The 22,047-nt window shown below is 39.5% G+C and overlaps 3 protein-coding genes and 3 non-coding genes across 9 annotated transcripts; 5 read left to right on the forward strand and 1 right to left on the reverse strand.

Annotated features, from left to right (window-relative positions):
• Nucleotides 1-1,479: 1,479 nt before the first annotated feature.
• On the forward strand, nt 1,480-13,922 carry map3k14a (mitogen-activated protein kinase kinase kinase 14a). 3 transcript variants are annotated; one of them, XM_067616103.1, is made up of 16 exons: nt 1,480-1,631; nt 7,287-7,553; nt 7,641-7,722; nt 7,833-8,052; nt 8,395-8,778; nt 8,877-9,011; nt 9,112-9,241; nt 9,686-9,814; nt 11,224-11,328; nt 11,428-11,585; nt 11,705-11,855; nt 11,948-12,259; nt 12,356-12,465; nt 12,969-13,107; nt 13,227-13,327; nt 13,439-13,922. In XM_067616103.1, the coding sequence occupies exons 2-16, from the start codon at nt 7,301-7,303 to the stop codon at nt 13,598-13,600; spliced, it is 2,571 nt and encodes an 856-aa protein (XP_067472204.1). In that variant the 5' UTR covers nt 1,480-1,631; nt 7,287-7,300; the 3' UTR covers nt 13,601-13,922. The 3 variants fall into 3 exon arrangements, with proteins under 3 accessions (XP_067472204.1, XP_067472203.1, XP_067472205.1); XM_067616102.1 differs by lacking the exon at nt 1,480-1,631 and adding an exon at nt 5,384-5,558; XM_067616104.1 differs by lacking the exon at nt 1,480-1,631 and adding an exon at nt 5,625-5,776.
• A 1,063-nt stretch (nt 13,923-14,985) lies between these two features.
• On the reverse strand, nt 14,986-18,321 carry LOC137201011 (apoptosis regulator BAX-like). Of its 2 annotated transcripts, none has more exons than XM_067615818.1 (6): nt 18,174-18,321; nt 17,428-17,476; nt 17,177-17,335; nt 16,913-17,048; nt 16,604-16,708; nt 14,986-16,491 (listed from the first exon to the last, which is right to left on the reverse strand). In XM_067615818.1, exons 1-6 carry the CDS (start codon nt 18,202-18,204, stop codon nt 16,393-16,395), a joined length of 579 nt encoding a protein of 192 aa, XP_067471919.1. In that variant the 5' UTR covers nt 18,205-18,321; the 3' UTR covers nt 14,986-16,392. The 2 variants fall into 2 exon arrangements, with proteins under 2 accessions (XP_067471919.1, XP_067471918.1); XM_067615817.1 differs by having other exon boundaries at nt 18,165-18,316.
• Nucleotides 18,322-18,549: 228 nt separating this feature from the next.
• On the forward strand, nt 18,550-21,311 carry rps11 (ribosomal protein S11). The gene is made up of 5 exons (XM_067615819.1): nt 18,550-18,657; nt 19,131-19,271; nt 19,690-19,765; nt 20,500-20,629; nt 21,109-21,311. The coding sequence occupies exons 1-5, from the start codon at nt 18,643-18,645 to the stop codon at nt 21,230-21,232; spliced, it is 486 nt and encodes a 161-aa protein (XP_067471920.1). The 5' UTR covers nt 18,550-18,642; the 3' UTR covers nt 21,233-21,311.
• On the forward strand, nt 19,441-19,524 carry LOC137168720 (small nucleolar RNA SNORD35). The gene has a single exon (XR_010924336.1). It is a non-coding gene; the product is annotated as a small nucleolar RNA SNORD35 (small nucleolar RNA).
• LOC137168721 (small nucleolar RNA SNORD35) lies at nt 20,306-20,389 on the forward strand. The gene has a single exon (XR_010924337.1). It is a non-coding gene; the product is annotated as a small nucleolar RNA SNORD35 (small nucleolar RNA).
• Nucleotides 20,932-21,013, forward strand: LOC137168722 (small nucleolar RNA SNORD35). The gene has a single exon (XR_010924338.1). It is a non-coding gene; the product is annotated as a small nucleolar RNA SNORD35 (small nucleolar RNA).
• Nucleotides 21,312-22,047: the final 736 nt, after the last annotated feature.

Here is a 22,047-nt window from a genome sequence, read left to right on the forward strand (position 1 = left end):
ATTTAAAATCTGCTTTTAGTCAAACTGTCATACCAGTTAGGGTACTGGAGGACTAACATGGCAATGGTTGTTAAAATAAAACCCTGGTAGTTAGTAGTGAGAGATTTGTGGAGATTTTCACATGTTTTTGAAACCTACATTGAACATCCTGTTAAACAATCAGGATCAGAATCAGCTTTATAGGCCAAGTATGTTTACATATAGAGGGAATTTGACTCCAACTTCTGGTTTCTCTCAATGTACTTACTCAGTTCCAAGAACAATGCTCAGGGAAACACATAGTCATACAGCCAGAACAAGGAGAACAAAGCTTAACAAAATAAGCAAACATAATAGCTTTATGTACCTACTATATGCAGGTCTGTAAGTTGTAGACAAGTACACAAATGGTATAAGACTGTGTAAAAGTGCAAGGAGTGCTAAGTTTATATAGTAGGTGATTATGTACATTATACATGTATACATGATCTGTTAGCTGGTTTTACCCCTAAATCAGACCACACTATGCCTTTATTAAAAGTTATATTGATGTGAATGGGAATGCCATTGACAATGTGTCATTGTCCTACACCTGAACATTTTGGTCATATCTTACTCAAAAAAATCACAATATCATGATCAACACCACTGCTAGACTCAACAATTAATTGAAATGAAAATTGTTGCATATGAAAGACACTACTCAATATCCTCATTAATTACATTTCATTACTGTAAATTACCTTAGATGGCACATCAGTCAGCCTAAATATAGGCTATATTAATGAAGCAGAATCGCCTTCCAGTAAGAAGTTCATAACGCCATCTTGTGGTATATATGTGTCAATACAGCTACCCCTTTTGAAAATAGGTATTTGTGCACATGAATATAATGTAGTATTGGCCTATGTGGCCTACTCACCTTGGTAAATCTTTGGCTTTATCTATGGTAAGGAATCTTTATCATTATAGGAAAGTCAAGCAACACATAGGAAATTGAACATAAATAAGAGATTGGGATTGGATAGAAAACAAATAAATAACAACGAAAGAAAGATTATATCAATAAAAAAGTAAAACAGCAAGAAGAAAGACTAGAATATCGCAACTTTAAAATTTAACATGGGATTAAAAGGGGAAATGCAACACCAATGAAACGTATTGCCTACATCTCATTAACCCTAGTTTTCCTTTAAATATGTGACATCTTTAATATGAGGACAGTACAGATGTGACATGCATTCGTGCTTTTTCTCACAACACTGTGGCTTGAAATGTCATTTCTGTTTTCACACCTCACGACCATTTCCTTCTCTTAAGCATCTCCAGGGAGCTGCTGCACCGCCGCGTTATGACTCATTACAAAACAGGAAGCACCGATATGTGTTCTACAGATTAAAAGTATCATTCAAATTTACATAGCATGTAAAAATACTACTAGAGCGCAAGAAACAATACAATTGTATCAAAAAATTCAATGAATGATAATAATAGCACTAATCCGAGTCAGCATCACGGCACTTTATATGTCTTTATTGTAAAAATCAAAAGAACATAGTAGTACTTTGAAATACATAACCGGAAAACCATAATTTCATTCAAACTTGACAGTGCCCAACCGCCGCCACCGGCCGACGCCTATAGGAAGACCTGTAAGTTAATAATTTACTGTATATTAGCTATAAAATGAATTTTTTAAACCGGGTAAATGGTTTTATGAGCCCAATCTCTTCTGCTGTCTTCGAGAAAACAATTTCTAATGACTACTTATAGACTTTACAAGACGTAACTACACTTCGGCCCTAGTTTGAAATGGCGTGGCTAGAAGGAAGTTATTATTTTAATACACTGAGAGCGCTTATATGCAGTCTCAAACAACCAAACGGGCATATATTACATATTTATAGGCTATATATAGTCAAATTGTGACAATAGCTGAGAACAACAAAAGTTAGAAGTTTAAAGTATAGGTATTAAACTGGTGTTACTGGAAGTTTGGCAGTTAGGTCATCAAAGTTATTCAAAACCGCACATACGCCTATTGAATACAGCTGTCTATGATTAAAACAACTTCTGAACTCCAAGTTGTACTTTTTCAGTGCCACTGCTGACTTTTGTTGGATGCTTTTGTCTATCATGGAAGCCCTATGAAAGGACTTCCTTATATTAGGCTACCTCTAAGACAAAGAAATAGGCCTACAATCTCAAAATAAGAAGCATATCTTTAGGGCCATAACCATACACAGTGTATATAATACATACAAAGGTGTGATATATGCATTTGTCATTATAACTTTATTAATAGTATCTTAGTCTTAATAAGAAGAGACATTATGTTCATTCCAGGTTGTCCTCTGTATTGAATGTTATGACATCATTACCTCTTATCTCATCTGTATTGAAATATTAAACATTATGCCATTACAATCTCATATTTACCAGACTGGATGCTTTACATTAGTCACACTGACAGGTACTGTTTGACGGGCCCCAGTTCTGATGCTTCTCCACACTGCACAACAACACACCGGACCTTTGTTGGCCTTGAGTCAAACTCCTGGCCTGCATTTACTGCTAGGCAGCACTGGCCTGGATCCATCTTTGAATGAGAAACCAATGGTGTCCTGTCAGTCTGAATGTCTTTTCTCTTTTCCTGTACAAAATAGAAAGAAAGTGCAGAGAAGACTTTCTAGAAATCTGTTCACAATATACATAATCCTAATAAAAAGTAGTACTTGCAGTTGCCTTGGATTGAAATATCACTTATGTAACTTAATGTAAAGTGAATTTTCAGCCCACTTATGTTCAGTTTTTATTTAGTTTTTGATCTGTTCTCTGTGTTTAAGAAAGCATATGACATAATATCCTGAAATTCACAATAGTGATATTAGAGGGGATGCATACTTTTGATGAATTTTCAAATTGGTACGTTGACTGTACGGCTACAACCAATGAGTATTTTCATCATCAATTCATCTAGAGATTATTTTCTCAATGAACTGAATATTCTTTTTTTCTGTAAACTGGCAGAAAAAAAATAAAATGAAAATGCTCATTATAATTTCAAGTTCAAGCTGACATCTTAAAATGTCTCGTTTGTCTCACCAACAATTCAAAACCCAAAGATATTCACTTTACAATTATATAAAACAGAGAAAAACACCAACATGAACAAACTGTGATATCGTCTCCTATATTTTCTGACCTAATGCAGAATTGCTCATCGTTTTCATTCATTTTATTTTCACATATCCACAATTAATTTACAGATTATCAGTTGAATAAAAAATAAGTTGCAGCACACACTGTTGTGTGTAGTGATGAAGTGAAAGGAAAAATGGAAGCTGATAGAAGAGACGCAGGAGGTGTGACTGAACAGTGTGAGTCGCACATAAACTGTTGCCTGCAGGCGTTGTCTGCAGTTGTAGCATGCAGGCGGTTTTCTCTGATGCTGTGTGTAGTTCAGGACTCGGGACGTTTTCATGAGAAGCGGCCTGCGTTTCCCTTAAGGAATGCTTGGCTGTGTGTATTCAGGTTGAGTCCCTTTTCACTGTCCTTACTAAAGGCTTTGGAATTTCATTAATCTGTGTGGGTGTACAGCAGCGAGTCAGCTCAATATAGCCACCGTCTGTATGCGGAGTTCAGCTCTCTGCAAAATTACAAATTACAATGCAGCAGCCCTGCAATAACGTCTGTCTTTGTGAAGCTTATAGTGTTATTTTTTGACACTGTCAGAAAAATGTTGGTGCAGCTTGATTGTAAATTTGGAGGCAGTAGTCAGTGGTTGTTTTTGTATTGGATTGCATTTAGAGTTGAAACAATTAATCCATTAATTGATGTCAGTCAAAAGAAAAGTAATCAACTATTTTGATAATCTGATTCAATTTACAAGTCAGTTTTTCTTGCAAAAATGCCAAGCATTCATTGGTACCAGTTTCTCAGTTGGGAGGATTTGCTACTTCTTTCTGTTTCTATCACTGTAAATTAAACAGACTGTTGGTCAGACAAAACAAATATTTGAGGTTGTCGACATAGGTTTTTGTGACAAGCATTTTTTTTTTTTTTTTTTTTGCTATTTTCTGACATTTCATAGACCAAACCATTAATTGAGAGAGAAATTGGCAGATTAAACGATGATAAAATAATCCTTAGTTGCAACCATAAGTGCATTACATCATTTTCATATGCTTTATAGGCCTATATCTTTTAATGAAGTTTGAGATTTAAGAGCTGTCTACGTTCAGCCATGTCGACTATCGCTGCTAATACTCATAATCCAGGTCTCGTTCTGTTGATTGAAAATGAATCACTACTGCTGGAAATATAAAACATGACTTTTTCCCCTGTAAAATTCAAAAGTTTAAAAATAGTTGGCAGCTAATAAAGTAACAAAAAAACTCAACTCATGACAATGTCCACAGTCCTAATTCTAACCATTTTTCTAAGATATTGTTGTCATGACATTTAAACAGTGTCTTTGTCACCAAGGAGGCAGAAAGCAACTGCTTACTTGGTTTTTGGCGGAGCCTCTCAAGTGGTATTCTGAATTTCCTGTGTTCTGTACCAGTTTTTATATGAGTAAGTTGTTTTGCTGCTGCATAGAAAAGCAAGTGAGATTAGTTATTTCAGATAGAAATAGAAGACCAACCTTTTCCCACTCTGACACCTCACCATTTAAGTGACAGCTCATACGCTTGCTCCAAACTCTCTTAGTGGCGAATAGTTTCCAGAAGAAAATCCTCATAATATCAGATAACAGATTGTCAATTTTTTTTTTTTTTTTTTTTTTTTTTTTTGAGAGGAGAGTGAGTAGTCTTCTGTCTCTTGCTGCTGTTAGTTTTTATGACATGACAAGCGAGTGGGAAGTGTGTGGGTTGTGACATGACTTTGACAGGCTCATATACAGTATATTAGCTAGCTACGGGCCACATGATCATTAGGATATCAGAGCACATAAAAGGTTACAAAACTCCTCACATTTCACTTCATATTGTGGTTCACAGCAGATGAGTACACATTAGTACAAATCACTAAAAAAATGCACAGAGTAACCGTTTTAGGGACATGAGATCAACATGACGATTCTGCAGTGTTTATTTAACTGGTCTGCTTTCAATTTGTCTTTGACTTTATGCTGCAGTGATCAAATCCATCATTTCATCATGGAATAAAAGTTGACGTTATCTTGATAGGTGCAGGCCTGCTTATTTTCTGCTTATATCACTGTTCAAAGTCCAGTAGGTCATCAAAAGCATAACCAAACATGTTATCCTTTTTATACAAGTTAGAGGGAAGAGCAAGCAAGCCAGCCCTGTTGGAGAGAGCAGAGGGAGGGGGGAATATGGGGAAGTGGAGATGCATTTCCCATAAGTCACTGTCAGCCAGCTCCTCCCCCCGGTTGGCGGAGAGCCAGCATCAAGCAGAGCAGAAGAAGTGCGGCAGAGACTGAGCAGAGAGTGAGAATCAGAACACGAAGGAAGAGGCAGACTAACAGAGCGCCTAGTTTTGCTAATGTAGATGACAGCCCGTTCAGAGTGGATACAGGGGAGAGAGATAGCAGTTCAGATTGGCATCTGTCGGTACGTCTACACGCCCCTCAGCCTCACACATACACCGAGTTGTTTTTGTGGTTGTGTTTATTGCAGTGGGTTTTTCTCTATTTCCTTTCCACGTAAATTCATTTGGGGTGTGGTGTTGCGCCGTGCTTTCAGAGCACCGGCAGAGTCTTAAGAAGGAAGTGACAGTTGAATTGCTTTGTTCTACATATGTCTTGGAGTGCGTGAAGTCGGCACACAAGGTAATGACATTGCTAAAGCCTAAACTTTTGCATTAGCTTTGATTGAAATTTAAATACATTTGCCAGCATATGTTTTGATGTCAGCTTTTCTTTAGTATTACTTGTAATGGTATCGTCTTGTTTGAGATCTCCGGATTAACCCTGGTACGACCTCTATCAAGAATATCTACGTTTATATGTGCAGAAAATGTCCAAAGCTGAGTGACAGGGAGAAGCTGTGGTTAAGTGTAATGGATACACTGATGCAACAAGCTGCAACTGTAGTCCTAATTCTCAGTTTGTGGCTTTCAAACTGCATTTAATGCACATAATAAGCAACGCTGAGATGAAATGAGTGTGCCGATTATACAGTCATACGTGTTTCGACGACGGTGACCTCCGAGCCATTGGCGGTCAGTCATGCAAGCTTTTATTGGAAATTCAGCCTGGCCATGCCTAATGTGCTGTAGTGTACTTCCTCTGACTGAAAAAGAGTACTTGCTTTCAACGACACAGTTGCAACTGTCAAAACAAGGCCAGGGTTGAATTTCCTGTCTCATCTGCCCACCGCAAACTTTCAAAGTTTCAGTACATTTCCGATGCTCAAGTGATCAGTATGATACTGAACTTACACGGCAAATAAAAGGCTGTTAAGAGGCTGATTGTCATGTAGTTAACTACAGTAAAAAACCTATGGTGTTGCATTGAAGTGGATGCACATTTCTGTGGTGAAGGGTAAGTATCTCATCTTCACTTGAGTCAAGTGGATGAACTCCTCCACCCTACTTGATCACTACTGAAGGTCGTGGAAATGACAAAACAAAAAATTTCAGGCCTGGTGATACAAACAAAACATTAATAATTACATTAAAAATCAAATGAACAAAAATAAACAAATACAAATTATAGATACACTTGACTTGTCTTAAAGAAAAAAAGAGATATACATACTTGGTTGTCATAATCCAGTTTTTTTTAATCATGTTAGCTGATAGTAAAGTCCTTTGTTACATTATGGGGAACCAGTTCTCACAAGCACAAACCTAAAGGTCACTCTATTGATGGTAAGCAGCAACCATGTGATGTACTGTATAGACATGGCATTATGTTGCATTACAGAGGCATTGTGTTGCATTACAGAAGCAACCTTTTCAACTAAATCACTTCCGTGTAATACCCTTGAAAGTGCAGATTGTAAAGGAGACAAATTGGCATTGCAGTTCCACAGTAAAATAATATATATATATATATATAAATTTGCTAAATATATAAATTTGAGACACTTGAAAAGTCTCAGGGAAACACAGCCGACATGTCAGTCAACTACACTAATCTACAATTACTTACAATTGGTTCTAGCCAGCCAGTTTGCAGCCCCAGGCATATATGATTATTAGTTATTGCAATTTTTACTTATTTACTTACTTATTTGACGAATATTTTCATTGACCTGGCAGCATGCCTGGCCTGTACAAGTGCATAGACAACACTTATAGACTTATAGACTTCATATGATGTTCTGTCTTTCAAGGTCCAGCAGATGAGATGGCGGTGAGGCAGAGGATTTTCAACTCTACAGCACCGTTCTCCGGGTCACCCCAGGCTGAGCTGAAGGGGTCATACCCAGCCTGCTCAGCCACGGACCAGGAGACGGAGGAAGAGGAAGAGGAAGGGAAGGACAGCAAAATGGAGTACCTGCACCAGTTAAGCCATCATTTGAATAAAGTGATGACACATGGAACTGCAGAGCAAGTTGGAGAAACACCATTGAAGACCTCAACCATCATTGCCCAAGAATGTAAGTATGCCCTTCAGAATTTTTTATAATAAATCGAATAACTGCCAGAACAGAGAAAGTTCAACATCACCACTGTGCTCTCCCCAGGTGTACCCCAGGAATCTCAAGCGTTTAGTCCATCCTGCTCTGAACGTTCCTTTGTTCCCTCTCCCCACTGTTTCAACGTCAGGTATGAGATAACTTTGACATCACCGCCTCTACATTTCACTTCTCATATTTGTGTGTTTGTGAAATTTTCTATTTCCATATGTGGAATTCACACTGTTCCTTTTGCCTCAGTCGTCACTCAGAACACAACAACGTGGCGTGCCCGACCTCAGCGTCCATCCAGGAGCTGAGCCGCTCCTCGACGCAGCTCACCCCAAGAAGGAGGACCCGCAAAAGACAGAAGCGCAAGGGGAAGAAAAAATTGGAGAAGAAGGAGAAGCAGCGACACAGACATCGTGTGCCTTCTGGAGTCCCTGAACAGGAGAGCGGAAGTTCTCTGGTCCGGATCCTGGTAAGAACTGTACATCAAATTGAGTCTAGATATTAAAACCACTGTTAAAAGGTTGGTTAGTGCACTCTATACTCTTGTATTCTTAAAAGAGCTGAGAGTGCTTGCAGTGTTTTTCTTGTGAATCATCTTCAAGGATATTTTGCCACATTCTTTGGCAGTCTGAGGCTCGATCCCTAGACGCTAACATGCAAACACTAGCCTTCCTGTGTTGTGGAAGTGAATCACTGAATTCAAACAAAGCTGCCTCTCACGGCCTTGAACATTCAACCCCTGAGCAAACTCACCTGAGAATGTAAACATCTTTTAGTCTGATCAGCCGTGCTTTTTGTTCTCCTCCTGTAGGAAGAGTCATCTCTCGGAGGGATAAGCAACCTCAGTTCTTCTTGCTGTAGCAGCATCGAAAGATCAGAAGAACAGGACAGAGGGCCTCCTCTTTACAACCGACAGATCTACAACACAGGGTCCAGCTGCTCTCCTCTGGCCTGGGGAGAACCGGTCTGTAACCTCCTCTCCAGCGTCCATTCCTATGGGCAGGACAGCGACTCCCTCAGCAGTGTGGGAGACTATTCTCTGGCTTTAGCTGGCCTCAGGGGCAGCGTCAGTCAGGGGGACCCGTGCTACGCAGGGCCTCTTTTCAAAGATGTGGAGAGGGATGCAAGGGAGGAGGAAGATGATTTCTCAGCTGATGACTCAGTCAGCAACGAGGGAATAATCTTTTACAATGAGGTAGGTTCTGCTTTCTTCTCTCTATATTTGTCTAAATAAGATTCATTATGCTCAAGTTTAAGTTACCAAACTAACTCATTACTCTCTTTTCTTATCAGAAAATCCAGCCTGTGGACTCCGAATACAAGGAAGGAAAGGAGTATAATCTCACACAGTTCATTAAGGAAGGCTCCTATGGCGAAGTACACATTGCTGAAGATGTCAACACAGGCTTCAGATTCGCTGTCAAGAAGGTAACACAGAGCACATCTCCCTCTTTTGTTCTTTTTCAGTGCCTAGTTTAGAGTGTTTTTGTGTGATTGCTGACTGTTTTTTTCCTTTCTTTCTTCACAGATCGCCCTGAAGAGGTTCAACAGTGAGGAGGTGGGTGCGTGGAGTGCCCTCAGATCTCCCCGTGTGTTGGAACTCTTTGGAGTGGTCAGAGAGGGGCCTAATGTTATCCTTTTGATGGACCACAAATCTGGTAAACAAACCTCTTTTATGCCTTTTACACACAGCACAATCTATCACTACTCACTGCTGCTGTTGAGATAGAGCATGAGATTTAAAATTGTTGGGTGAGATGTGATGAATAAGTGCAAACACATGTACAGTAGGTACAACATGAGGATAATGTTCAAGTGTTCAGAAATACGGATGTGATTAGTGTCGAGATGTTGAAGTGGGTGGTTCTGGGACGCTAGAAATGACTATTGAGCTTCCTTGAAGTGTCGCGGTCCAAATTACACCAAACATCTGGAATAGGAGACACCAGCTTGACACACCTTGGAAGTTTTTTCCTGTCATCAAAGTTAGGTTTCTTCACAGGCCGTAACAGCAGAGGGAACAGTTGAATCAGATGGTGTGTATTGGTAAATATTAACAAGACATAGTCATTGTCCTGGTCTGACCGTATTTGTTATTCCAGGCTCTCTGGGCCAGCTGATAGCAGAGCGGGGACGACTGCCAGAGGACCTAAGTCTCCACTACCACTCACAAGTTTTAACAGCGCTGGAGTACTTGGTGAAGAAAAAAGTGGCGCATCTTGATATAAAAGGTACGCTATGCCAAGGGCTATTATGGCAATTTCATTTTCTCAAATATACCAAATCTCACAACAGTCAGACTAATGTTAACGTTTTAGCTGAGTTATTCTAAAGAAGAAGAAAATCAAAACATGAGAATGCTCTGTTGAAAATTGATTTTCATATCTTGAAACTGTATCCTTTTGGCACATGGTAGCTTAAGTTTGACATATCTATCATAACTAAAATCCCTCAAACAGATTTATAAAGACATACAGTACTTATACATCAGTTTGGCCTTAACCTGTTCAACCATCATTGTTAGTTTTTTAAAGGCGTGGAAGAGAGAAAGATTCCAAAAAATGTTTTATTACAACGATTTAAAAATGGACAGTTTTTCACTGATCACTGATTTTGTATATGTTGTTTTTTATACAGCCTTGAACTTTGAAGTTTGGTAGGATATGAATGTCAGTCAGTTACCTAAAATCTGAATGTTAAGACAAAAATATTAACAGCAGAGATTACACCTAAACATACCCATCAGATATTGGCATCGGCCCATAAACACTTTCAAGATGAATTTTAAGACAGATCAAAGTAACTCAATAGTAATAACAGTAAAACAAAATGTGTCAGCTTGACTTTTACTTGTTATGGTACCTGGTGGAAAACAAAAACAGACCGAGAGAATAAGTCAGATTTCTAATTAGTTCTCATCGGAGGATTTTGTGTCTTTTTGTGCAGCTGTTGTGTGGAACACAAGTGTCATAGATACAGTCTAGATTTGATCTTCAGCACCTGTGTTGTGAAACCAGACTACCACAGAGAAGACGGCAAGCTGGGAATTTCCCACAGTGTGACTCACCGCTGCTCTTTAGAAACGGCGCATGTGCGCAGAATAAGGAGAGCAAGAAAGCAAGGGAGAATGAAACAGAGAGGGGGGATGGGACGAGGAGCAGGAAGTAGTCAGTGTGAGAACACGGGGAGGATAAGTACAACGACAAAGAGAAGGAAGAAGATGAAGATAAAGTGGGGGAAAAGTATTAAAAAGATTAAAAAAGGAAAAACTCAGAGGAACGGAGTTAAAGGAAGGGCAAAAAAACTGACAAAATCTTGAGGAAGCACAAACAGCATGATTGTGGCTCAGGCGCCACCTGGTGTTTGTAATGCTTTAGGAACAACAAGGAAGTAAAGCCAAATCTCTATCTGCTGTCTGTTTGTTACCAGTCTCCACATTCATTCCACATTAAAGTGTTTTCTACAGCAGCTGTCCCTCAATGACTTCATATTTCCCCTTTATTCTGCTCCTTTGTCTGGGGGCTGTTTTATGTCTGTGCAGCTGCTCTGTTTCTAATTATGTCGTCCATAAACCCCACTGTACGAGTTCTGAGCAGCGTTGAGATAAATACAGTGGATTGACTCTGCTTGTGTCCCACAGCTGACAACGTGTTGCTGTCGGAGGACGGTAGAGACACCTTCCTGTGTGACTTTGGACATGCAGAGAGACTTGACAATCAGGGACAGAGCCTCAGTGTGTCCAAAGGTAAAAAAAAAACTACCTTCAGCCTTTCTGTTAGGAAGATGTGTAACGTATCCGCTTCCCTGCCTTAATTGACTGTTTTCCCAATGTAATTCAATGCAGATCTGAAAGGCACAGAGACCCACATGGCCCCCGAAATTGTGAAAGGGGATCCCCGTGGAGCCAAAGCAGATGTGTGGAGCAGCTGCTGTATGTTACTGCACATGCTCAATGGGTGTCAACCGTGGACGCGATACTACACCTGTATTCTTTACCTGAAGGTATCCTTCACAGAGACAAACAGACCACTACACCCTGCCGTTTCATTACAGACGTTCAATGTGCTCTTCACAGTATTCACATCAGAACCTGATCGAGTTCATTTTGTCACGGTTAACAGATCGCTAACGAGCCTCCACCTCTGCGAGAGATCCCACCTGACTGTAGCCTTCTTACGGCTGAAGTTATCAAGGCAGGCCTCCAGAAGGATCCGATCAAGAGAGCATCAGCGTTCGACCTCAAAGAAAAAACCGACAGAGCTCTGAAAGAAGGTAACAAAAGCTGTGCTACATTTTTACATCAATGCCAGCAAAGCATTAACACTTAGAGTTTGTAAATGGTTAACGTACTTGTGTGATTGCAGTTGGAGGACTCACCAGCCCAGTGAAGGGACCCTACACAGAGCCCCTGTATACTTCCAACAAACCTCCTGACTCCCTGCGACTCATCAACAGCAGTGTTTCCTATGAGGATGAAGAACATCAAGAGTCTGTTGAGAAAGTGATAACAGCCTGGAGTGTGAAGGAATCGGATGACGACAATGAGGAGGAGGAGGCTGATTCAGATAAGTTAGAGCGAGGGAAACCTCTCTGTCTACAAAGACTTGTCCCTGAGCCAAACCACAAGATCACCACAGTGTCTGAACTTGACCTGGATTGGAGTAAACTGGAGCGAGGTGAGGTTTCTCTCAGTTTTCTGCTTATTTTTCTTGTGCCAGATGTACTGTACATTTCAAGTCCTCCTCATTGTTTTTTTTTCTGTTTGTGTGCAGATTTCTACCTGACCAGTCTGTCCCAGCTTCATTCTGCTGAGAAGCAGGAGCAACTCCTGTCTTGTCTCAGCAGTGACCCTTTCTCCAATCGCGAACCATGGGACAAAAAGGTACACACTGAAGTTTATGAAAGAGTACATCTCGGAATTACTTCATGATATGAAGAAGTGAGAGTAGGAACAGATGAATACAGTCATACATTTTCAATCCAGGCCCAATTCATCACATTGTCTTATAATTGTCTGGCGGTTACACTTCCCAGTTTTGAAGTGGTGAGTCTGGGTTACTAACTCAAAACCTTGTTTATATGTTATCATTTACCCGAGGAAACCTTTTTTGTGGAACTAGTAGCAATTTTTGAGACACCTTCTCTTGCAAATTGGACATTAAAGCTTGTAACCATCAGAAACATCCAGAAAAAAAACGTAAACCATGTTTGTATAATTTTAGAAGTATAAGAATTGTTCAATTCAAAATGAGTCATTTTGCTTAAAGGTTTGACAGGTCGGCATTGTTAAATTATTCTGAAATGGGGTCCATGTACACAATGAGTTTTTGGCCAAAGTATTAACAAACCTACTATTCTGCCTTATTCTTTTATCTGATATTCTAGGACTCTGGTCGCTGGTCTCTGAGCCCAGGAGATGACTTCAGCTCTGGTGTCTATTCCTACAACAGTCAGCCAGATGGGCAGGATTTCAGTATGGATTTGCTGGTTCACCCACAACTACCACAACCCTGCTGTTTTGAAGGTGAAATGAAAAAACATTAATGTCTCTCCTGTTTTTAACTACTTAATATAGTATCAAACTGTAACAGGTGATACCTTTTCTCTTACACCATGTGTATCTCTGTTCTGTGATTGGCTCAGGGGTGGATGTCTGCATCCGAGACTTCAACAGGAGAAGCATCCGGATCAGAGAGACTCGCCGGGTGAAGGTGGGCCACATCGCCACTGGAATCAGTGATCAGGTGAGACCTAGCAGCCTTCGAGACCAGTTATTCATTCTGGTTGGTCTCAGTCTTCGTAAAGAGCAAGATTACGCTTGTTTAATGCTAACGTGTGTCTTCTCTTCTTTTTAGATCTCTGAGAGGGTTTTCACTTTGGAGACACAGCAGGGCCAGCACGTCACTCACGACGAGGAGGTGCAGGAGTCAGGTCTGGAGCTCTGCTGTGTTCCTGCTCCAGACTTCAGCCCTGCCTGGAGATGGAGGATCAGAGACGGAGTGCTTGAAACAAGATAGAGCCCCAAACACATCCATCAGCTGTAGTGTCACTTCAACTGTTGTACTACTGTTGAAGTCTTTGAAACTCTTTCATTTGTCTTTTTGCATAAGAGCCATGCTTTCATCAAGATGTTAAAAATTTACCAGAACTGCCTTTTTAACATACTTGTCTTAAGTTTTAAATGTAATTGTGTTGAGTGACTATATAGCCGATTGTCTTTTACATGCATGTGACTCAAAGTACAGAGCTTTTTTGACCACTGTGATGTTTACATGTTGACATGTTGTCTTGTAATGTGTTTACATTGAGCCATTAAACAGTGTACTGAACTCTGCAAAATGTCTGATGCATCATTGATCTCACTTATTCACTTCATTCACAATCAAATCTGTAATATCAACATCATATTGATCAGTTAGTTCACATTCTACACAGTGACATTTCTGTGTGGTCTAAATAAATTATATGGGATTTATTTACTTTCCTTATAGAAAGGTAGATCAAAATAGCAATTGTCATTTCCAGGCTTTGAATGCTGTTTGAACACTATCAGGCTGTTTGCTTAGGTGGTGTTTCTGTACATCTGCCCAAAACTTTGATCTGAGCAAAATGACTAACTAACCAGATTTCCATTAAATTTGGTCCCCAGTGAACTATTTGTGACGATTTGATGATCCTTTCACTTTCCTCGTTTGCGCAACAACAGTTTAGTCTTTGTAGATCTCGCTTGAAATGACTTGAAAAGCACCGTAATGCCTACATATCCATGACATTTCTTGTGGATATTCATGAGCCCTAGAGGTTGAATCTGAGGTTTTGTGACCCAATGACTTTTCCTAGAGCACCATCATCAGGTAAAAATATTAATGTAATGGATAGATTACTGGAAATCTTAGTAAGAACATTTACTGTTTGATGGCCTCTCAGGCACTGCATGGCTGGGTTCAGGAGGTATAGGGTGAATAAATTACCAATTAAGTAAACAAATATTAACCCTGGTGAATGAGAGTACAGCCTGAATGAGTCACTCTGCTAAACTCCACAGACAACAACTAGCTGAACTGTTACCGTAATCCACAAGGATCCCTGCTACAACGTAGAGATAGGCACTTAAGTTACTTATTTTTCAATAACACACACAACTTTTAGAGGCAGAACAGAGTCCTTTACTTACTCATATTCAGTATTTTTTAATAACCCAATGGCCTATCCTTCAACAGCTCCCACAAGACTAAATTTATATTTTTTCTTCAAATACTGTTAATATAGTTAGAATAGCAAAATTGTGCGTATGTTCTGAAGCTCTTGGAATCAACTCTGGTAAATTATTTATGTATTTATCACTGTAAGACGGTTCAATATAAGCCCCTATAAGCCTTTATTCATTAATACATATCAAAAGTAAGCGTGTAAAGATTTTATTTATTCCAACATACAAGGTCACTGCAAAGACTTTGAGGGAAAATTGAAACAAATTTCAGCTTTACAAATGTAATAGAAAAAGGTGAAAAAATCAGTGTCTTCATAGTAAAAAAATGAACACAAAGGCACTAACAAACAAGAATATATAAAAACATGTTTTTTTCTGTTGCAGTTTGAAAAACTCACGTTAAAAATACAGTACTTGTAAAGTGAGGTAAGCATCTGTGAGTCCAGTGCTTTCTGTGTCTGCAGAACAACATCTTTCTTAGACCACAGGAAATGTCAGTTCATGACATATGGCTCCAATCACAAGGAAGGTTCCTCTTTGTGGGAGCCACATTAAGGTCACAATTCTGGTCAAAATGTCAAATTGCAGCCTATGATTAAATGTGACATTAAAAAAGTAGTAGTATATTGTTTACTGTCAAGTTTGCTGAGGTCATATGCCTTTTTTTTTTTTTTCTTTTTTTTTTTTTTTACACATGAGAGGATGCAGGACATGTCTAAACATGGATACACATATTGCTTTGGAGACAAGTTCCTGCTGTGGCACTTCAAATTGTTATCCGGTGAAATAAGGTTATAGAACGCATTCACAGGAAAAAAACAGGAGGAATTATCTGGGTATGTTTGAGCCCATATTATTATTTGAGATGTAATTTGTCTCTATCTTCATTATCTTCTTGGCAAATTAAATAATTGTTTGTAAGAATCTCTCTCTCTTTTTTTTTTTTTTTAAACTTGATTTTAACTTGATGTGACCACCCTCAAGTCAGCAGATCATTACAGAGTTACACCAGTAAATACTCACAAATACATATGAAGATGTATTCTCAAGCATACACAAACCATGATGAAATTGATAAGAGAAAGTGGGGAGATCAGAAAAGCGAGTCAAGTGGAACGAAAGTAAAACTACAATGAAAACAATGCAAAGAGGAAACCCCTAATTTCATCAAAAAAAAAGAAAAAAAAAAAAAAGATTTCAGTCCGTAGATGTTTCGGCAATTAGGGCAGAAAACAGAATGCAGTGACTTGTTTTAATCTGTACCAAGTAAAAAATAAATTACTTATAATACGTTCCCTGTTCAAGTCTGACAACCTCTTCCCTCCCTCCCATGTTGTGCATATAATCATGCACCGCTCACTTCCACAGCGGCATAGGGATTATGGGTACGACAGCGCATTCAGTCCAACTCCCAATTCTGAGTAATGAATGGGAGAGAGAAATGGAGCGTGTTTCCTCGCATCCAAATACAAGTTCTTCCTGTTCAACTTGTTCACTATGCCATAGCTTCTTTCTGTTGTCCTGGTTGTCTTCCTGCTTCCATGTTCCCCATTGTTGCAGTTATTCTCATCTTTCCACTGTCAGCTCTTCACAGACCCCTCACATCTTGCGAATGACTAGAACAGTGGTGAGGACACCCGCAAGGAAAACCCCCACCGTTTGCCATGTGGGAGTGCCGAAGTGGGAGCGAATGCCCTCCTAAAAGTCAGGAACAACAGACATGAATGTTAACATGTGTCATACAAGTAACTAATCAATTAATGATAATTAATGATTTATTTTGAACTGAATTTGTTATTTAGCTCCTTACCCAGCCACCTTGATCCCTGATCCAGTTGATCACATGTTCCCGGAGGTAGTCCATGGTCCAAGTGATTATTGTTCTGATGATATCAGGAACATTAGTCACAAGAGCCTAAGAAGGTGTGAAGGGAGGATGTGTTAGACTTTATTATTCAACAGTGATCAACATTTTTCACCTTTTTCTGACATTTTAAAATCGACCAAACAACTAATTTAGTAATTGAGAAAACAATCAAGAGATTAATTGATAATGAAAATAATCATTAGTTCCATAATACAGCACAGAAGTGGGATACGAGGGAGCTGCTACACTCACTTTGATGACGAGTCGACAGGCAAAGTAGAACAGCGCAACCACCCTGCCCCAGTTGAATTTTCCATCCGAGAAGATCTCGACGGCGACTCTCATAAACATCTCTTTCGTGGGACTGAGTGAAGAGTCGTTTATCATCCTGGGGAAAACAACATTTAGCAATTAAGGACAAGGTAATTTTACAGTTATTAATGGTGAAATCTGGTAAATTCATGATTCTTTGGGTGTGGAATTTGATGGGATTACCACACAAGACAAGTAGCCTACCTTTGGAGCTCTACATTTCCATCCAACTCATCTCCAATCTGCTGCAGGCACTGGGCAAGCTTCTTGTGGTTTGGGTCACACAGCTCTCCTCCACCCAGCTGTGCCCTTGTCACTTTAGTATTGTCGTCTCCATGCCGCTGGACACGCTCGTAGATGAAGCTACACAGGGGGACAAAGACGGACAATAAGTATGATCTCACTCTTTTGCCCAATTCTATAATGAGAGGGCAAAGTGTACAGTATGAACTTACTCCTTTAACAAAACAGCTCCTACTTCCAGTATCTGCTCTTTGCTGTTTCCTGAGAGACAAAGGTCGGTGTGAAATCATCCAAGATACAACAGTTTTACAACCACAATTTTCTCATATTATACACAAATTAAGGAATAATATGACTGTATGTGTAATGTCACACTCAACAATGAGTTGATTAAGATTAAACAAACTTAAAATAACGGATAAAAAATGAAAACACTTTTTAAAAAAAAAAATTCGTCAGTACATTTCGATTGATCTCTGTGCTCTCCTCTTTATATCTGTTGTTTTTATATATAAAAACAACCACGCGAGAGACATTTAAAGTATACAAAGGCAACACATATACCTACAGTCTGTTATTTGTTTGCTAACGTTAAGTTAATTTGCCGAAGTTTGACACTGTTGCGGCTACATATAATACCAGACATCTACCTTGACATTTTCAATGTCATAGGATGAAGTCTGCTGATAAGTATGTTTCGGTTTTCGTTCAGTTCTGCTTATTCACAGCTGTCTAACTGTGACCAAGCCATCTATAAAAAACGCAAAGTGCTCGCGTACGTTGGGCTAACGTTTAGCTATCATGCTAACTTCAGTTCAGCTAATGTCAATGCTACCAAGCAAACGAGCAACAACCACAAAACAAGATTTAACAGTTAAAGTGACAAATGGTCTATGTCTACCACGCTGTTGTCAACACTGTCACCGTGAAATTAATTTCATAATATTACCGTTGCTACCTTGATCACCTCCTCCCGGGTGCGATGCCATCTTGTTGTTCTGTTTAGATCTGCTTCCGTAACGTCATGTGACCACATTTTATTTGTTTGTTGCAACCGAAACCGGATGGCGCCTGAATCAGATTTGCTAATCTCCTCTGGAGCTGATGGGACTGATGTGATACCACGATGTTAAACGAATGGGGCGATGAGCTCATGCGCTGTTGATGTTTTATAGATCTATTCACCGCATTTGTCACTATTATGAACGACGCTTTGTGAAAGATTGTACTGCAAATGAACTATACATTATTTAAAGGGTGTTTTTACAGCTCTTTGGTTCCATTAGTAAAACTTATAAAACAATAAAAAACATTTATGTCCGGATTTTTTTTTAGCCTCGCCTTTTCACCAACGTCATTTCCCGTGTCTTGTGCTCTTCCGTCCGTCGCGCGAGTCTACAGGCCTCTTTACGACTCGGCAGGCAAAGATGGCGGATGCACAAGTACGTTCAGAGAAACGGCGTGGTTAATTTAAGTCGATATATTTACATTTAATAAACAGTTTAGTCCGTTAATATTGATTATGTGTCTTTAGTTTGTCCTTATACACGATTCTGAGCCATTTCAAACCACATGCAGGCATTCATAACAGAAATATGTTGTCGTTCAGCGAACCCTCGTGTAGCGTTGCATTGGACTAGCCGGGATGCTAACTGTGTTAGCTTAGCTTGCGGTGTCGTTAACGATTCACATTAACGGCGCCTTGCTTTGTATAGTTGTGTTATTGACAATTGTTACAACACCCATTTAAAATGCCCTTTCTTGTAATTAAGTTAAAGAGGTATTGGTTCAGCTAAGGGCGATTTTGCGTCTCAATAAGAGGAAGTCATTATTCATAGCTAGCGAGGCCGGAAAATGAGTTAACGTGGTTTTTGTGCTGCACAGTATTAACGTATAACTCCTTGTTGTTCCACAGACCGAGAGGGCTTATCAGAAACAGCCCACCATCTTCCAGAACAAGAAGCGTGTTCTGGTCGCTGATGGTGGCAAGGAGACTAAGGAAAAGCTCCCCCGCTACCACAAAAGTGTCGGGCTTGGCTTCAAAACCCCAAGAGAGGTAACTTGGAACTGTCCAGAAACCTATCCAGAGTAATGAAAACACTGTGTATAGTTTTAAGTTGCAAATGTTTTTTTGTTTCCCTCTTTCTGGTCTTCCAAGCCTACATAGTTTTGAAGATAGTGCCTATTTGGTAAAGCCGATGAAGTCCTTCCTACTGTCACTATCCTGCAAATGATGTTTTTCTCACGATGGTCTTCCAAGCCCTCTGGGTTCTGACGACAATGCCTAATGGCAACACTGATGTAGTGTAGTGACAGTCTTTAATTAAAAAAAAAGTTTTTGAAACCTCAAGAGAGGTAACTTTGAGCTGTCCAGAAACTTATGCAGCGTAATGAAAAGAGTTTCGACTTGACCTAACAGTTGGGGATTATGTATATGATGATAATACTAACAAAACTTTCTTGTTTTTTTCCAGGCTATTGATGGCACTTACATTGACAAGAAATGCCCCTTCACTGGAAATGTCTCCATCCGTGGCCGTATCCTCTCTGGTCAGTTTAACACTTGAACACTGTCTTGTTGGTACTCGTTTGGGGTGCTGCAGCAATGTTTGTATGGTTTCCTGTGGACTTGCTGTCTTAGAAAACACACCGTGCTCTATAATCAAACTGCACACATGGTGACCCTTAAATGCTAAAAAGTATATAAAACTGTACTATGGTTATTCTGTCGTGCAATAATCTTGTATGTAATCCAGAAACATTGTGTTCAAGAACACAATTACAGATTACTTAACAAGACCAGGCAGTGGAGGGTTCCTCATCATGGAGACTAAAAGCCTTATGAATGTAAGTTGAATATAGTGTGGTAACTCCTACAACTTGTGGGAAATTAATATCCACCCTTGGTTACAGTTTGTGTACTTTTAGCATTGACGCCTCAGTTTTGGCTCTGTTGTGTGCAGTTTTCCGGTCAGCAAGTCAACAGATCTCTGTACAGATGCAGCTAAAGCAACCCAAACCAGAATTGATGTCTTTACAAGCTAACTTGGCTGCAAACTCCATATTGATTCCTTCCTCCTGTCACTGTTCTACAAATGATGTTTTTCTCACGATGGTCTTCCAAGCCCTCTGGGTTCTGACGACAGTGCCTAATGGCAACACTGATGTAGTGACAGTTTTATTAAAAGAAGCCTCCTAGTGTTTAGACCTTGATGCAATGTCCATGAAAAGATGTTCAGCACTGCTGGGAAAGTCTAATTCTGATCTGTGTTTGTGGTCTAAAGGTGTGGTGACCAAAATGAAGATGCAGAGGACCATCGTTATCAGACGTGACTACCTGCATTACATCCGCAAGTACAACCGCTTTGAGAAGAGGCACAAGAACCTCTCTGTCCATCTGTCACCTTGCTTCAGGTACTAAACCTCTCACATGTTGTGAATTTAGGGTTCTTACAGTCATAGCAGACATGACAGTCAGAAATTCATATTAGTTTCCAGACATGGATATTTAACAAGAATTGTTATATGAAAAATGTAATGTTGGGCTTAATTTCACAATGGTTGGTGCACCTAATGACCTATAACCTTTTCTTTTTTTTTTTTTATTTCTGTGCAATGTAATTTTCCCTAATGGGTCACAGAAAAGATTATCAGTAAATCAACTCCAGTCTGTTTAAATCTCAGTTCAGTTGATTGTTTTGTTATTGACATTTAGCTGCAAATGATGTTTATCTCACGATGGTCTTCCAAGCTCAGAGCTTTGACGACAACGCCTTATGGCAACACTGATGCAGCTTTCCTCATTATTCTAAGGCATAGTTGAATCTTGATCTTAAGTTGGTCTCGTACAGATAGAAGTTCTTTCCTCTCTGATTGTGGTCTTTTTTCTGCAGAGACGTCACAGTTGGAGACATTGTGACCGTCGGAGAGTGCCGACCACTCAGCAAGACTGTGAGGTTCAATGTCCTCAAAGTGACAAAGGCTGCTGGAGCCAAGAAGCAGTTCCAGAAGTTTTAAGTGTGCAAGATGACTGTGAACAGGAAGGCTGCCATTGGCTGACTTGTCTCACTGTCAAATAAAGAAAACCTTGTTTAAATTGCCTTTTCTGCTGTTTGACTTTCTTAGTCCAACTCTCATTTCCTTTGGCTTTTGAACTAAATCATACATGAGCACAATCTGTTTTACTTGTCTGTAGTTTATTTTTTATCCTCAAGTATATCCAGTGGTTCGCTAGTGTATAATGAACAGATGTGGTGGTACAGTGAGTATTACCAATTGGTGTGTGACAAGGTGAGATGGATCCATCCATGAAATAAAGAGAATTTATGTGCTTAACTTGAGCTGGAGATAATTTTGAACATCAGATTATTCAGACTTGCTGAAAATGGGCGGTACCTTAATCAAATCTGAAGATTCAGAATAAAATCTAAAATTGGTCAATTTAGGAAACTTTAAATATTTATGAAGGTGATTTCAGATCATATGGGCCACCTAAAAGCAAGTTCAAAATTTTTGTTTTTTCAAAATAGTGTATGTTAAACTTCATAGTAAACTGACATCTTAAGACTGTAAGTCTATAGGTACACAAGCTTGGCAATTTAGTATGTTCTCATAGGTTGTTAACTCCATAAGGGTAAAAAGAAACGGCAATTGTCAATTTTATCAGTCCTACAACAAGACCAATGACTCATGGAAACTGAATCCCAGACTACTATGAAAGGCAGAAGGGACTCTCTCCCACCCTCGGCTTAAAATGACAGAGTGCTCAAGACACGCCTGTGGTCAGTTTTTACATAATAAACTACCAATTGAAGAAATTCTCAAACCCTGGA

This window comes from Thunnus thynnus, chromosome 17 (genome assembly GCF_963924715.1).
Source record: "Thunnus thynnus chromosome 17, fThuThy2.1, whole genome shotgun sequence".
Lineage (NCBI taxonomy): Eukaryota > Metazoa > Chordata > Actinopteri > Scombriformes > Scombridae > Thunnus > Thunnus thynnus.

Bases quoted from the DNA above. Each gene is read 5' to 3' on its own strand.
- map3k14a (XM_067616103.1), top strand. From the start codon at position 7,301: ATGGCGGTGAGGCAGAGGATTTTCAACTCTACAGCACCGTTCTCCGGG. The intron at 7,723-7,832 runs GTATGAGATAAC...CTTTTGCCTCAG, and splicing joins CCCCACTGTTTCAACGTCAG to TCGTCACTCAGAACACAACA. The intron at 13,108-13,226 runs GTGAAATGAAAA...TGATTGGCTCAG, and splicing joins ACAACCCTGCTGTTTTGAAG to GGGTGGATGTCTGCATCCGA.
- LOC137201011 (XM_067615817.1), bottom strand. From the start codon at position 18,204: ATGGCATCGCACCCGGGAGGAGGTGATCAAGGTAGCAACG. The intron at 17,477-18,164 runs GTAATATTATGA...TTTGTCTCTCAG, and splicing joins AGGTGATCAAGGTAGCAACG to GAAACAGCAAAGAGCAGATA. The intron at 17,336-17,427 runs GTAAGTTCATAC...CCCCCTGTGTAG, and splicing joins GGAGCTGTTTTGTTAAAGGA to CTTCATCTACGAGCGTGTCC.
- rps11 (XM_067615819.1), top strand. The intron at 19,272-19,689 runs GTAACTTGGAAC...GTTTTTTTCCAG, and splicing joins GCTTCAAAACCCCAAGAGAG to GCTATTGATGGCACTTACAT. The intron at 20,630-21,108 runs GTACTAAACCTC...TTTTTTCTGCAG, and splicing joins CATCTGTCACCTTGCTTCAG to AGACGTCACAGTTGGAGACA.